The 12,672-nt window shown below is 44.1% G+C and overlaps 1 protein-coding gene across 2 annotated transcripts; it reads left to right on the top strand.

Annotated features, from left to right (window-relative positions):
- The first annotated feature begins 8,407 nt into the window (after positions 1–8,407).
- ackr4a (atypical chemokine receptor 4a) lies at positions 8,408–12,346 on the top strand. 2 transcript variants are annotated; one of them, XM_056293275.1, is made up of 2 exons: positions 8,408–8,431; positions 10,774–12,346. In XM_056293275.1, exon 2 carries the CDS (start codon positions 10,787–10,789, stop codon positions 11,903–11,905), a length of 1,119 nt encoding a protein of 372 aa, XP_056149250.1. In that variant the 5' UTR covers positions 8,408–8,431; positions 10,774–10,786; the 3' UTR covers positions 11,906–12,346. The 2 variants fall into 2 exon arrangements, with proteins under 2 accessions (XP_056149250.1, XP_056149251.1); XM_056293276.1 differs by lacking the exon at positions 8,408–8,431 and adding an exon at positions 9,443–9,465.
- The last annotated feature ends 326 nt before the right edge of the window (positions 12,347–12,672 follow it).

Below are 12,672 nucleotides of genomic sequence, written 5' to 3'. Positions count from 1 at the left end.
CCGGGGGCATGTGGGCCCTTGTTGAGTGGAGGAGTAAAATGTCCTTCACTTTGATTTGTAGTCATTTGTAATCACAAAATGTCATCGCTGCAAAATGTACAGCCCATTTCTAAAATGACGTGCTTGAGGGTGCCGGGGTTCAAATTCAGACAGTTGAAATTGCTCATTATCAAGAATGTTGATAGCAGTGGGCATCATGGAGCATTTCAATCAACTGTCGTGTAAATCCCACTGGTTGTGTAGTTGTGTTAAACCCTGTGCTATTGTGTAACACCATTGGCAACACTGTTCACTAATTCCATCATTCAAAAGGAACAAACACTTCTTTGCTTTTGAGACCGTTCATGATCTCCCTCTCTCTCTTCAAACAGAGGAGGTATTTCGGATCTACGATCTTCGAGCCCCAAGGTAGTCCAACCTTGGGGGTCGTCCCGGGTCATCCTCTGTGTGGAGTTTGCATGTTGTCTGCATGGGTTTCCTCTGGGTGCTCCGGTTTCCTCCCACAGTCCAAAGACATGTAGGTCAGGTGAATCGCCTGTACTAAATTGCCCCTAGGTATGACTCTGTGTGTGCATGTGTGTGTGGTGGTGGTGGTGGTGGGGGGGGGGACTGTGTGATGGCCTAGCGGCCTGTCCAGGGTGTCTCCCCGCCTGCTGCCCAATGACTGCTGGGATAGGCTCCAGCATCCCTGCGACCCTGAGAGCAGGATAAACGGCTCAGATAATGGATGGATGGATGGATGGATGGATGGATGGATGGATGGACCTCACCCTGTGGAGGTCGGCTATAGCGTGTCATTTTTTATTTACGTTTGACATTTAGATGTTTTTCTTTTTTTTCCAGGAATCAGGAACAATAATTTGTCGTTTCATTTCATGCACTCGTGTACATGAACTGAAATGAAATATCGATGTTGAACTGCTGTGGGCTTTCAACACAGCAACGGAAACACATATCCAAACTACAAGAACACATAAATCCAAACTACAAAAAAAAAGAAGAAAAACTACAAAAATGCATGTATTCAACATATCGCAAAAAACATTTCTGTTGTGCCCCCACGCCCATGCCAGTCACAGTCACGTCCCCAGTCCCACTCAGCACGTCCCCCTGAGGTTGGGCCGGGCGTCCCCTTCGGCAGCAGATGTTGGCAATCTCCATCAGGTCAGCTGTACCCAGTTACCATCTGAGCATCGCCCTACTTAAGGCTGCTGAAGACAGGCGTCCGACGCTTGAACGTTGACAACTGTACGGTCGGTCTAGTCTGCTGAAGAGCCTCCTCGCGTTTCCAAGAACTTTACTAGTTTCTCTTAGTCTGCTTCATTTCCTGTCAACGCCAATCTACCCTGCTGTCTCCTCGGTTCTCTTCCAGGCTCCTTCCACGGCTCCCCGCGGCTCCCTCGCCCCCAGCGACCATCACGTTTTCAAATTTGGCATGCTTGGCGTGTGTATTTAAAAAAACAAAATAGTTACTATACACTAATTTTTCATTATTAACCAACAAAGCAACGTTGATGACAATTTTACATCACAATATTTAACTAATGATGATTTTACAACTCTTGCAACAAACTTTAATTTCACAGCATTCGCTGGACATTTAACCTTGGCTTTACCCCCTTGGTTATAATCGTGCTTCCTCAGACATTATAGACATCGCATTGTTAGTGTACAGTTGTGGCGTAATCAGCTGAGCTTGGTGCATTGTACAACATCAAATGTTTTGGGTCATGAAGCCCAGCTGTTGATCTGGAGCACTTCCAGCGGCCTCTGTGCTGGGGATGTTGCGCAGTACCAGGAAGAATGCATCATCTCAACTTGTCAACAGAGCCTCCTGTGTGCTTGTGAACTTTGCGAGTTAATTCTTCCAAGAACAACTAGCAAGAACGTTCTCCCCAAGGACACAAGTCCATTCTTTGCATTCTTCGGTTTGAGAAAGACCGACGGTACTGGGCGAGGCCGCCGCAAACGGGACTTCCCACACCGGAAGCGGGAAAAATAAGTTTACTTCAGTATGATGATTTGTTGTCTGGTCAGTCAATACTTTGACAAGTCTTCACACTGATAGTTATGTGTATAGAATTTGGAAAGTTTTCCTATTTTTTGTTTACTCAGTGATTTGTACTTTTCTGATCAAGAGGAAAATGGGGAGGCCACCAAAATGGCCACCGTGGCCCAGTGGTTAGCTCTGTCGCCTCACAGCAAGAAGGTCCTGGGTTCGAACCTTGGGGTTGTCCAACCTTGGGGGGTCAGCCCAGGTCGTCCTCTGTGTGGAGTTTGCATGTTCTCCCCGTGTCTGCGGTAGGTTTTCTCCAGGTGCTCCGGTTTCCCCCACCATCAAAAGAAACGTGCATGTTAGGGTTCATACTCCTGTCTGTGCCCCTGAGCAAGGCAATGGGAAAAGAACTGGAGTTGGTCCGCGGGCGCAGCATCAAGGCGGCAGCCCACTGCTCCTAGCCACACAGATCACAGCTAGGGTGGGTTAATTTGCAGTAATTGAATTTCCCTAAGGGGATTAATAAAGGAAACTTAATTAATTAATTGAAAACCACAAGGGAACAACTGGGAACACACTAATGAACGAAGACACCTGCAATAGCGGCTTCAACGCTTGGCATCTTCACTAATAAGAGGAAGAGCATCACTCATTCAGAGCATTGTATGCTGTGGCCAGAGGGTGGCAACAGTTAGCCTTTTTTAAAACATGGCAGTGAGCTGAACATTGTTGGAATTTTCAAGGTGTGACCTCCAGGTTATCTATTTGAATTTCATTACCGCATGATTTGAATTTTACTTGTAGTTGCTTGTAGACCAATTAAAGATACTGAAATCTGCTCGGAGAGTCTGTCATTTGAAAACCTTTAAATGCTGACCGGTCATTGAAATGATTTGCATGAAATGTTCATTAAGCCTGAAGCTCTAGAGCATAACTACAAATCATGTGAGCACGGAAAGCTTTTTTGCAGTAATGTTACACTTAATGAAAAAGAGCAAACCCTTTCAAAGTCCGTTGTCAATTATCATTTTTATTGACCGTTAAGACTTGCATTCGGGCATTGAATTATAGTTATCCAAAGTGACCTACAAAGAGCAAAGAGCCATAAAATAATAAGAATAAATTTCCTGCAGCAGTTGGTAATGGAAAGGTAAGAGACATTTCTCACGGGGATCCGTGAAATATCACATCATTTATGGCTTTAATGATGTGCCTTTAAAATGTGAGATGGCTTTCTTTTAAGGAGGCCAGCAAACAGAGGAGATACAAAGGGGGCAGTAGTCTGATTCAGTGGTGAAAGTGGAGAAAAACAAGCACCGGTACCGCCCTTATTCACATGTTGGCGTGTCTTTCGGGATGCTAACATTTCAGCAGATTCTTCGCTGCTAGGAGTTGCACCAACGTTAGCATGCTGCTCCTGGCCTGCATTTAGCAACACAGGATTTGACTTTCGAAGCTCTGTTGTCTTCTCACTCTGTTTGTGTTCTCTTTGTGTTGCCATTTTGAGCCAGGCCAACATTATACTAATTTTTTTTCCTAGGATGGCGAAGTCATTGCCCACCCTACTTTGCTTCTGACTGGCTAGTGCTCGTTGGCTTCATTGGTTGTTGGTTAGGTTTAGATGTGAGGAGTGAGATTGGTCAGGGTTAGGGTAACAATATCAGCGTAAGCCAATCAGAGGCAGAGTAGTGCGGGTTCGCCATCCTTGGAAAAAAATATCACGAACGAGCCAAGTCAATTTTATTTGTACAGCCCAGTATCACAAATTACAAATGTGCCTCAAGGGGCTTTACAGCAACACAACATCCTGTCCTTAGACCCTCGTGTCGGGTAAGGAACAACTCCCTAAAAAAAAAAAAAGACGGACAATGTGTAATGGATGTTGTGTTTTCACAATTTACATAATGCAACATTGAAAGAGGGTAACAGAATTATAATGGAATTATAAAATATATGAAGAATATGATGAGGAGGATGCCACGCAGTGTCCAGATGTCACCAGAACAGCCCAGGACCCGAGCCACGCAACTGGCATCACCATGTAAAAAAAACTTTTTTTTTTAAAATTAGTTATACATCTTAGTGAGAACAGGATATAACATTAAAACAGGATTACAAAATTATATGCATTTATAAGATATATAAAAAGAAAATTGGAGTTTGCATGTTCTGCCTGGGTTTCCCTCGGGTGCTCCGGTTTCCTCCCACAGTCCAAAGACATGTAGGTCAGGTGAATCGGCCATACTAAATTGTCCCTAGGTATGAATATATATGTGTGTGTGTGTGTGTGTGTGTGTGTGTGTGTGTGTGTGTGTGTGTGTGGGCCTTGTGTGATGGCCTGGTGGGCTGGGCTGTCCTCTCCAGGGTGTCTCCCGGCCTGCCGCCCAGAGACTGCTGGGATAGGCTCCAGCATCCCGGCGACCCTGAGAGCAGGATAAGCGATTCAGATAATGAACAAACGGATGAATGAATAAAAAGAAAATGTGATGAGGGGGATGCCAAGCAGTGTCCAGGTGGCGACCACAATCACCATGGAGACCTAGGAGGAGGACAGAGTGCACATGTACACAAGGGAGACGCACATCACACCTTTCACACACAGTAAAAGAGAAAGGAGAAGACATCATTCAGAAGGAGAGAGAAAAGACATGTGAGAGAAGAGAACGGTTTGCAATAGTCATAATCTATACGCTATAATCTTGTCAGCAGAAGAGCGCTTGGTAAATTAATTGAGACAGAAATTGACCCGCCATGCAGTACAGGTTGTGAAGCACTCAACTTAAAGGCAACTAATTGTAGATTAAGGCAAAAAGATGAGTTTTAAGTTTGGATTTAAAGGACTCAACAGACTGATTGTCTGATTGTCTGATGGCAGCAGGCAGGTTATTCCACAAGAACGGGGCCCGATAGGAAAAGGCCCTGCCACCAGCTGACTTCTTTTTAACTTTGGGTACACACAGGAGCCCTGTATTTTGAGAGCGAAGAGCTCGAGATGGAATGTGGTTTAAGGAGATCAGACAGGTAAGATGGGGCAAGCCCATTGAGGATTTTATGAGTCAGCAGAAGCACCTTGAAGTCAAGAAGTAAGCATTACACAGCGCCCCCTGGGTATACTACTACTTTCGGCTGCTCCCGTTAGGGGTCACCACAGCGGATCATCCGTTTCCATCTCTTCCTCTCCTCTGCATCTTCCTCTGTCACACCAGCCACCTGCATGTCCTCCCTCACCACATCCATAAACCTCCTCTTTGGCCTTCCTCTTTTCCTCTTCCCTGGCAGCTCCATGTTCAGCATCCTTCTCCCAATATACCCAGCATCTCTCCTCCACACATGTCCAAACCATCTCAATCTTGCCTCTCTTGCTTTGTCTCCAAACTGTCCAACCTGAGCTGTCCCTCTAATACACTCGTTCCTAATCCTGTCCTTCTTCGTCACTCCCAGTGAAAATCTCAGCATCTTCAACTCTGCCACCTCCAGCTCCGCCTCCTGTCTTTTCGTCAGTGCCACTGTCTCCAGACCATATAGCATAGCTGGTCTCACTACCATCTTGTAAACCTTCCCTTTCACTCTTGCTGATACCCTTCTGTCACAAATCATCCTGACACTCTTCTCCACCCACTCCACCCTGCCTGCACTCTCTTCTTCACCTCTATTCCGCAGTTCCCGTTACTTTAAACAGTTGACCCCAAGAATTTAAACTTGTATGCCTTCATCACCTCTACTCCTTGCATCCTCACCATTCCACTGTCCTCCCTCTTGTTCACGCATAGGTATTCCGTCTTGCCTCTACTGTCTTTCATTCCTCTTCTCTCCAGTGCATACCTCCACCTCTCCAGGCTCTCCTCAACCTGCTTCTTACTCTCCCTACAGATCATAATGCCATCTGTGAACATCATAGCCCACGGAGACTCTTGCCTGATCTTGTCCATCAACCCGTCCATCACCATTGCAAACAAGAAGTGGCTCGGAACCGATTATTGATGTAATCCCACCTCCACCTTGAACCCATGTGTCATTCCTACTGCAAACCTCATCACTGTCACACTGCCCTCATACATATCCTGCACCACTCTTACATACTTCTCCTACTTACATACTTCTCTGCCACTACCGACTTCCTCATACAGCAGCACACCTCCTCTCTCAGCACCTTGTCATATGCTTTCTCTAAATGGTGTGATGTGCGTCTTCCTTCTGCGCACTTGCAGTCTGTCCTCCTCCCAGGTCTCCATGGTGATGGTGGTGGTTGCATGGCTCAGGTCCTGGGCTGTGCCGGTGGCGTCTGGACACTGCTTGGCATCCTCCTCATCATATTCTTCATATATTTCCATTATAATTCTGTTATGCTTTTTCACTGTTGTATTCTGTCTTCTTCTTCTTTCAGCTTGTTCCCCGTTTTTCAGGGGTCGCCACAGCGGACTGTACAGTTTTCACCGGTACCCTGTGAGGGCACAGTACCAATGGTGGCCGATGTTAACCCGGGCCTCAGCCAATCCCATGACTGATCTGGTATGGTCTAGTCAATCCACAAATGATTTGGCAAAATTTTACACTGGATGCCCTTCCTGACACAACCACTAACTGTCACTGTTGTATTCTGTAAATTGTGTACACACAACATCCATTGCATGTATGTCTGTCTTTGGAGAGAGACCCCTCCTCTGTTGCTCTCCCTGAGGTTTCCCCCTATTTTTTCTCCCTGTTAAAAGGTTTTTTTTAGGGAGTTGTTCCTTATCTGATGTGAGGGTCTCAGTTGTGTTGCTATAAAGCCCACGGAGGCAAATTTGTAATTTGTGATAATGGGCTATACAAATAAAATTGACTTGACTTGAATCCACAATCATCATCATCATCATCATCATCGGCGGTCACTCGGGTCGAATATGACCGTCCTCCCTCTGGGTCCCTCAGGATCCTCGGGTGGATGTAGAGGCCGATCCTGGAGCCATATAATGAGAGGACGCCTGTGCGTGACAGCTTTTTATGTGGAGTGGCTGATGCGCCTGCAGCCACCACATTGTCCTTGTCAGGGGGTGGCTAGAGTCCAAAGGCATGGAGAACCAAGACGATTGGGGACCACCCTCTGTTGCAGCCTTCATCCGTCTTCACTGCCGTCGTGACCTGGAGACATCTTCCACCAATTTTGCTGTCGAGGTCTTTGTTGGATCACACTTTGTCTGGAACCTCCCCCTTGACCTTGGGTGACCCTACCAGGAGCCAAGCTCTGGACAGCATAGCTCTTGGGATCACAGGTAAATGCAAGCTTCTCCAAGTCAAGTCAATTTTATCTGTACAGCTCAATATCAAAAATACAAATTTGCATCAAGGGGCTTTACAGCAACACAACATCCTGTCCTTAGACCCTCATATCGGATAAGGAACAACTCCCTTAAAAAAAAAAAAAACTTCAACAGGGAGAAAAATAGGAAGAAACCAACAAAAAATCCAAGAGAAGTAAATCCATCCATCCATCCATCCATCCATCCACCCACCCACCCACCCATCTATTATCTGAACCGCTTATCCTGCTCTCAGGGTCGCGGGGATGCTGGAGCCTATCCCAGCAGTCATTGGGCAGCAGGACACGTGCCGCCTGACCTTGTCTACACTTCTCCATCAAAAATCTCAAAGCAAACAACACATCTGGTAGCGCTCTTTCATGGCGTGAAAGCATACTGATGCTCACGAACCATCACCTCGTCTCTTAGCGTAGCTTCCACCACTCTTTCCCATGTCTTCAGGCTGCTGCTGATCAACCTTATACCTCTGTAGTTAACGTAGTGCCGCCTGGGTAATGCAGTTTATTTAGGGCCATTGTGAATAGCCCAGAGAACCTGATATGGAGGAGGCAGAAAAGAGTACTGGCAGCTTGTGAGAAGTGCTGGTGCAACAGAAAAAGTCAACAGTATGCCAAAGAGTAAAATGTAGAAGTGCCAGTATGCGTACCAGTGAGTACCAGCCCATTTCCAGCACTGGTGTGATTTCACCTAGGAGCTGTCAACAGACAGTGAAAAACAACCAATATCTATTCGTGCCAAAAATAATTAAAACCCAAAGGACATCCCTTCCAAATTCCACCCTCCATTTTTTTTTTTAATCTTAAAGTTGGGTGGGTTTCAATATAAGACATGAAATGTAGTAGTAGTAGTAGTGGTAGTAGTAGTAGTAATAATATAATTTATACTACATAAATTATGTTGTACAATCATGCTCTCTCTCTCTCTCTCTCTCTCTCTCTCTCTCTCTCTCTCTCTCTCTCTCTCTCTCTCTCTCTCTCTCTCTCTCTCTCTCTCTAGCTCCCTCTCACTCCCCAATTCTCTTTCTGTTTCCTGCTCTCTCTGTGATTCATTCCCCTAATAAGCAACTTCCTTCTCTGTTTGCTCGACTGTCTTATTCAGCGATCTGGCCAGAGGAGCAAAGAGCACAGCAGACTAGGTAAGACTCATTTCCAGATCAAGTGGGTGTTGACGTAATCCTTGGTCAAAGGTTGTTTGCAAATCCTCTGTATATTTTCTATACGATGTATACTTAATCCTGCCTGTTGAAGGTGCAAGATGAGTGGGATTTGTCACACAGGACAACACAAACAGTGTCTGGAAGATCGCTTATCTACTGACTCTGAGTAACCCTAAAGTTGCTCGAGAGCTTGAAAAGTAATGCTTCAAAAAAAAAATTTTTTTTTTGTCATTATTTAGTCGTTTGAGATACAGGTCTGATTCATCCTCAGTACTACATTAAGTATCAAAATATTGTGTTTTTTATTTATGTATGCTATGTTGGAATTTGGTTTATAGCTGTAATAATTTAGCAAAGCTATTCAAAAAACAAAATATCCAGCAGCTTAGTGTATGAATGGCTATGGATTTGACTTAAGATAGTGCAATGCATTTTGTTTTACCCACAGATTTTTCCAGCAAAACTTGCTACATAGTCCCTTACTTGAAGAGTTTACTTTAAGAGCCCTTAAAAGCCATTGTGTCATGCATCCTTCCCCGAGATTTACTGTTAGATTTGAAGACTTCAAAGAGACAGCCTGTAAAAGTGTTTTTAACCCAGTTTGTTTTTACTCAGTGCTATTGATCATTTCACAAAATAGGGTCTCAGTTTTTTTTTCCAGTCATGACCTTATTTTGGAAGAAAATATTACTCATTCTCAGAACCATAAACTTTTATGTTTGGCTTGTATTTTACTACACGTAGGATAATTTAAAAAAAGGTAACATTTTACATTAAGTGCATGTAATGAGTGTTAGTTAATAGGCAATAAGGCCCTTATAAAAATGCTTATTAACATTATTATGTGTTAATAAGACTATGTAAGTGTTAATAATAGTGTCATAAACACATCTTTGGCCACTAAGTGACGCTTGCGAAATATGCAAAACTTACTTTTCCACACTCGTCTTAGGTTATAAATCCAAGCTGCATAAAACATTGCATGTGGCATTTAAGGACCCTCGCGATTAAAGGTTAGTAAAATCATTCTGATAGCCCACAAAATGCTAAAGTTATGACATATAAGGGCCTTGTTACCTATTAACTAACAGTTATTATAATCTTATTAACACATACCAATGTTAATAAACATTTTATAAGGCCTTATAAAGGTTTTGTTACCTATTAACTAACAGTTATTATAGTCTTATCAACACATACTAATGTTAATAAGCATTTTACAAAGACTTATAAGGATCTTCTTACCTACTAACAGTTATTATAGTCTTATTAACACATACTAATGTTATCTAACAGTTATTATAGTCTTATCAACACATACTAATGTTAACAAGCATTTTATAAGGACTTATAAAGGGCTTGTTACCTATTAACTAACAGTTATTATAGTCTTATTAACACATACTAATGTTAATAAGCATTTTATAAGGCCTTATAAGGGTCTTGTTATCTATCAACTAACACATACTAATGTTAATAAGCATTTAATAATGACTTATATGGGTCCTGTTACCTATTAACTAGCAGTTGTTATAGTCTTATCAACACATACTAATGTTAATAAGCATTTTATAACTTATAAAGGGCCTTGTTACCTATTAACTAACAGTTATTACATGCCCTTAATGTAAAGTGTTACCAAACACACACACACACACACACACACACACACACACACACACACACACACACACACACACACACACACACACACACACAAGGAAAAATGATTAAAATACATTTTGGTATTCCCCATACACGAACTTGTGGAAACTGTGTGCTGAGTTAAGACTCATCACAGTGAATGACTAAACATACAGACTTGACCAGCAGGTCAGATTAAGACATTCATGTGGCCCAACCCTTTTGCTATTACTTGGTGTCATATGAGAAACATGAGCTGTACTCAGATGATAGAAAGTAAAACTGACACAAAGCATCAGCCCAACGCAGCGTTTCCTCTTCATTTTCATAGCAGAGGGGTGTTGGGAATATTTTTGTCCCACACTCGTATTTGCTTTGGGCTGAATTCCAGTTAACTAAACTTTATCACGTCTAAAGCACTAATTACAATTATTTATGCCTGTTTGTGTTCGCGAGGTGGATGATGTGAACATACTTTAATAAAACTCATAGTTCTTGTGACATGATAGGCATTGTTCTTTATGTGGTCACCCACCATCAACCACTCTTCACTTACAATATGAGATGGTTTCCTCTCCCAAATGACTAAAATTCCATGATTGCAAAATGAACACTAAACATTCAAACACCATGCTTTCTTAGACCTCACTGTAATCCAAGTATTTCCTCCCCCACAGCTTTTTCAAATAAATGGATTACTCAGAGGAAGAAGACTACTATTATCATGACAATATCAGTCTGAACTTCTCTTATGACGACTACTCCATCCTCTGTGAAAAGGGCGATGTCCGCTCTTTTGCCGCCATCTTCCTCCCTATAGTTTATACGGTGTGTTTGGTGGTTGGCTTGGCGGGAAATGCCTTGGTGGTGGTGGTGTATGCCTACCACAAACGCCTGAAGACCATGACTGACACTTTTCTAACCCACCTGGCCGTGGCTGACCTCCTCCTCCTCCTCACACTGCCTTTCTGGGCCGCCGACGCCGTGAGGGGCTGGGAACTGGGGGAGCCTCTGTGTAAGATTGTGTCTGCCTGCTACACGGTCAACTTCACCTGCAGCATGCTGCTGCTAGCATGCATCAGCTTAGATCGCTATTTAGCCTTGGCGAGAGCCCAAGCCGGAGACCGAGGAGGACGCCTGCTGAGGGTGTTCACCAGGAGACACAGTGTGAAGGTGTGTTTGGTTGTCTGGACCACGGCGTTCCTCCTGGGCCTTCCTGAGCTTGCATTCTCCGAAGTGAGGGTGATCACCAACAGGAGTCTCTGTCTGGCCATCTACCCCTTACACATGGCCCAGGAGGTCAAAGCCTGCCTGGAGGTGGCAGAGGTGGCATTTGGCTTCCTGGTTCCTTTACTGGTTATGATATTCTGTTATTGGAGGGTGGGCAATGCACTACGGGGTCTCCCTGCAGAGAGCCGGGGGAGGAAGTGCAAGGCTCTGCGGGTTTTGTTGATAGTAGTCTGGGTATTTGTGATCACCCAGCTTCCCTATAGCATATTAAAGGTCTACCGGGCTATGGACTCCGTCTATTCCCTGGTGATCCACTGTGGTGTGAGTAAAGCGTTGGACCACGCAGCTCAGGTCACCGAGAGCATAGCGCTCACCCACTGTTGCCTCAACCCGATCCTCTACGCCTTTGTGGGCTCCTCCTTCCGGCAACATGCGATGAAAGTGGCCAAGGTGTTTGGTGAAAGGAGGAGGAGGAGGGCTAGACAGGGACGGACGACCCAAAGAGAGGAAACACAAATGAATGAGATGACTTTTAATTCTCACACTGCATCCCAAGAGACTGACACTTTCTCCATCTGAAACGCAGCGGGTCCCTTTACATCTCACGACGTCTGAAATGGGCGGTGTTTGCCGTATGCAGCGGCAGATATGTGAGGCAAGAGCAACAGGCCCATTTGTGTTATCGATCTCGCTGCAAAGAATTCTATCCATCTCCCCGACTCACATAAACACACCAATCTCCCGATGTTAAAAAACAGATTTGGTATGACACCAAGTGTTCCTCCCTTTTCAGCCAAGGAAAGCAGTGTTTACATGTCCCCTCCTTTCCTTTCTGGCAACACAGGGAGGGTAATTTTTCTGCAGTAAGAAAGAAAAAGGAACAGAAAAAAAATTTTCTGGTGGAAAGAGAAATGCTGCTCACATTTCATTGTAAAGCTCTCCAGCATGTGCGTTTTGTTCAGACAAGTAACATTAACTAGACCACTCACACATATACGGTACACAAATACAATTCATGATGGCACACACAGATCTAACTAAATGTGTATGAATTAAAGTCTATTCAAAATGGTCATGGAAGTTAAGGGGTTAAGGTCTTTTTGAAATCAGAAATATCTTTTATATATATATATATATATATATATATATATATATATATATATATATATACTTATATATAAGGTCCTGGGTAGCCCCATGGTAGTCCAACTTTGGGGGTCATCCCAGGTCGTTCTCTGTGTGGAGTTTGCATGTTGTCCCCCCGTGTCTGCGTGGGTTTCCTCCGGGTGGTCCGGTTTCCTCCCACAGTCCACAGACATGTAGGTCCGGTGAATCGGCCGTACTAA

The sequence above is a fragment of the Lampris incognitus genome, chromosome 14, assembly GCF_029633865.1.
Source record: "Lampris incognitus isolate fLamInc1 chromosome 14, fLamInc1.hap2, whole genome shotgun sequence".
Classification (NCBI taxonomy): Eukaryota; Metazoa; Chordata; class Actinopteri; order Lampriformes; family Lampridae; genus Lampris; species Lampris incognitus.
The sequence above is the reverse complement of the archived record's forward strand: the minus strand, read 5'-3'. Positions and strand labels throughout refer to the sequence as shown.

What these genes read in the sequence shown, in the direction of transcription:
- ackr4a (XM_056293275.1), top strand. Translation starts at nt 10,787, where the DNA reads ATGGATTACTCAGAGGAAGAAGACTACTATTATCATGACAATATCAGT.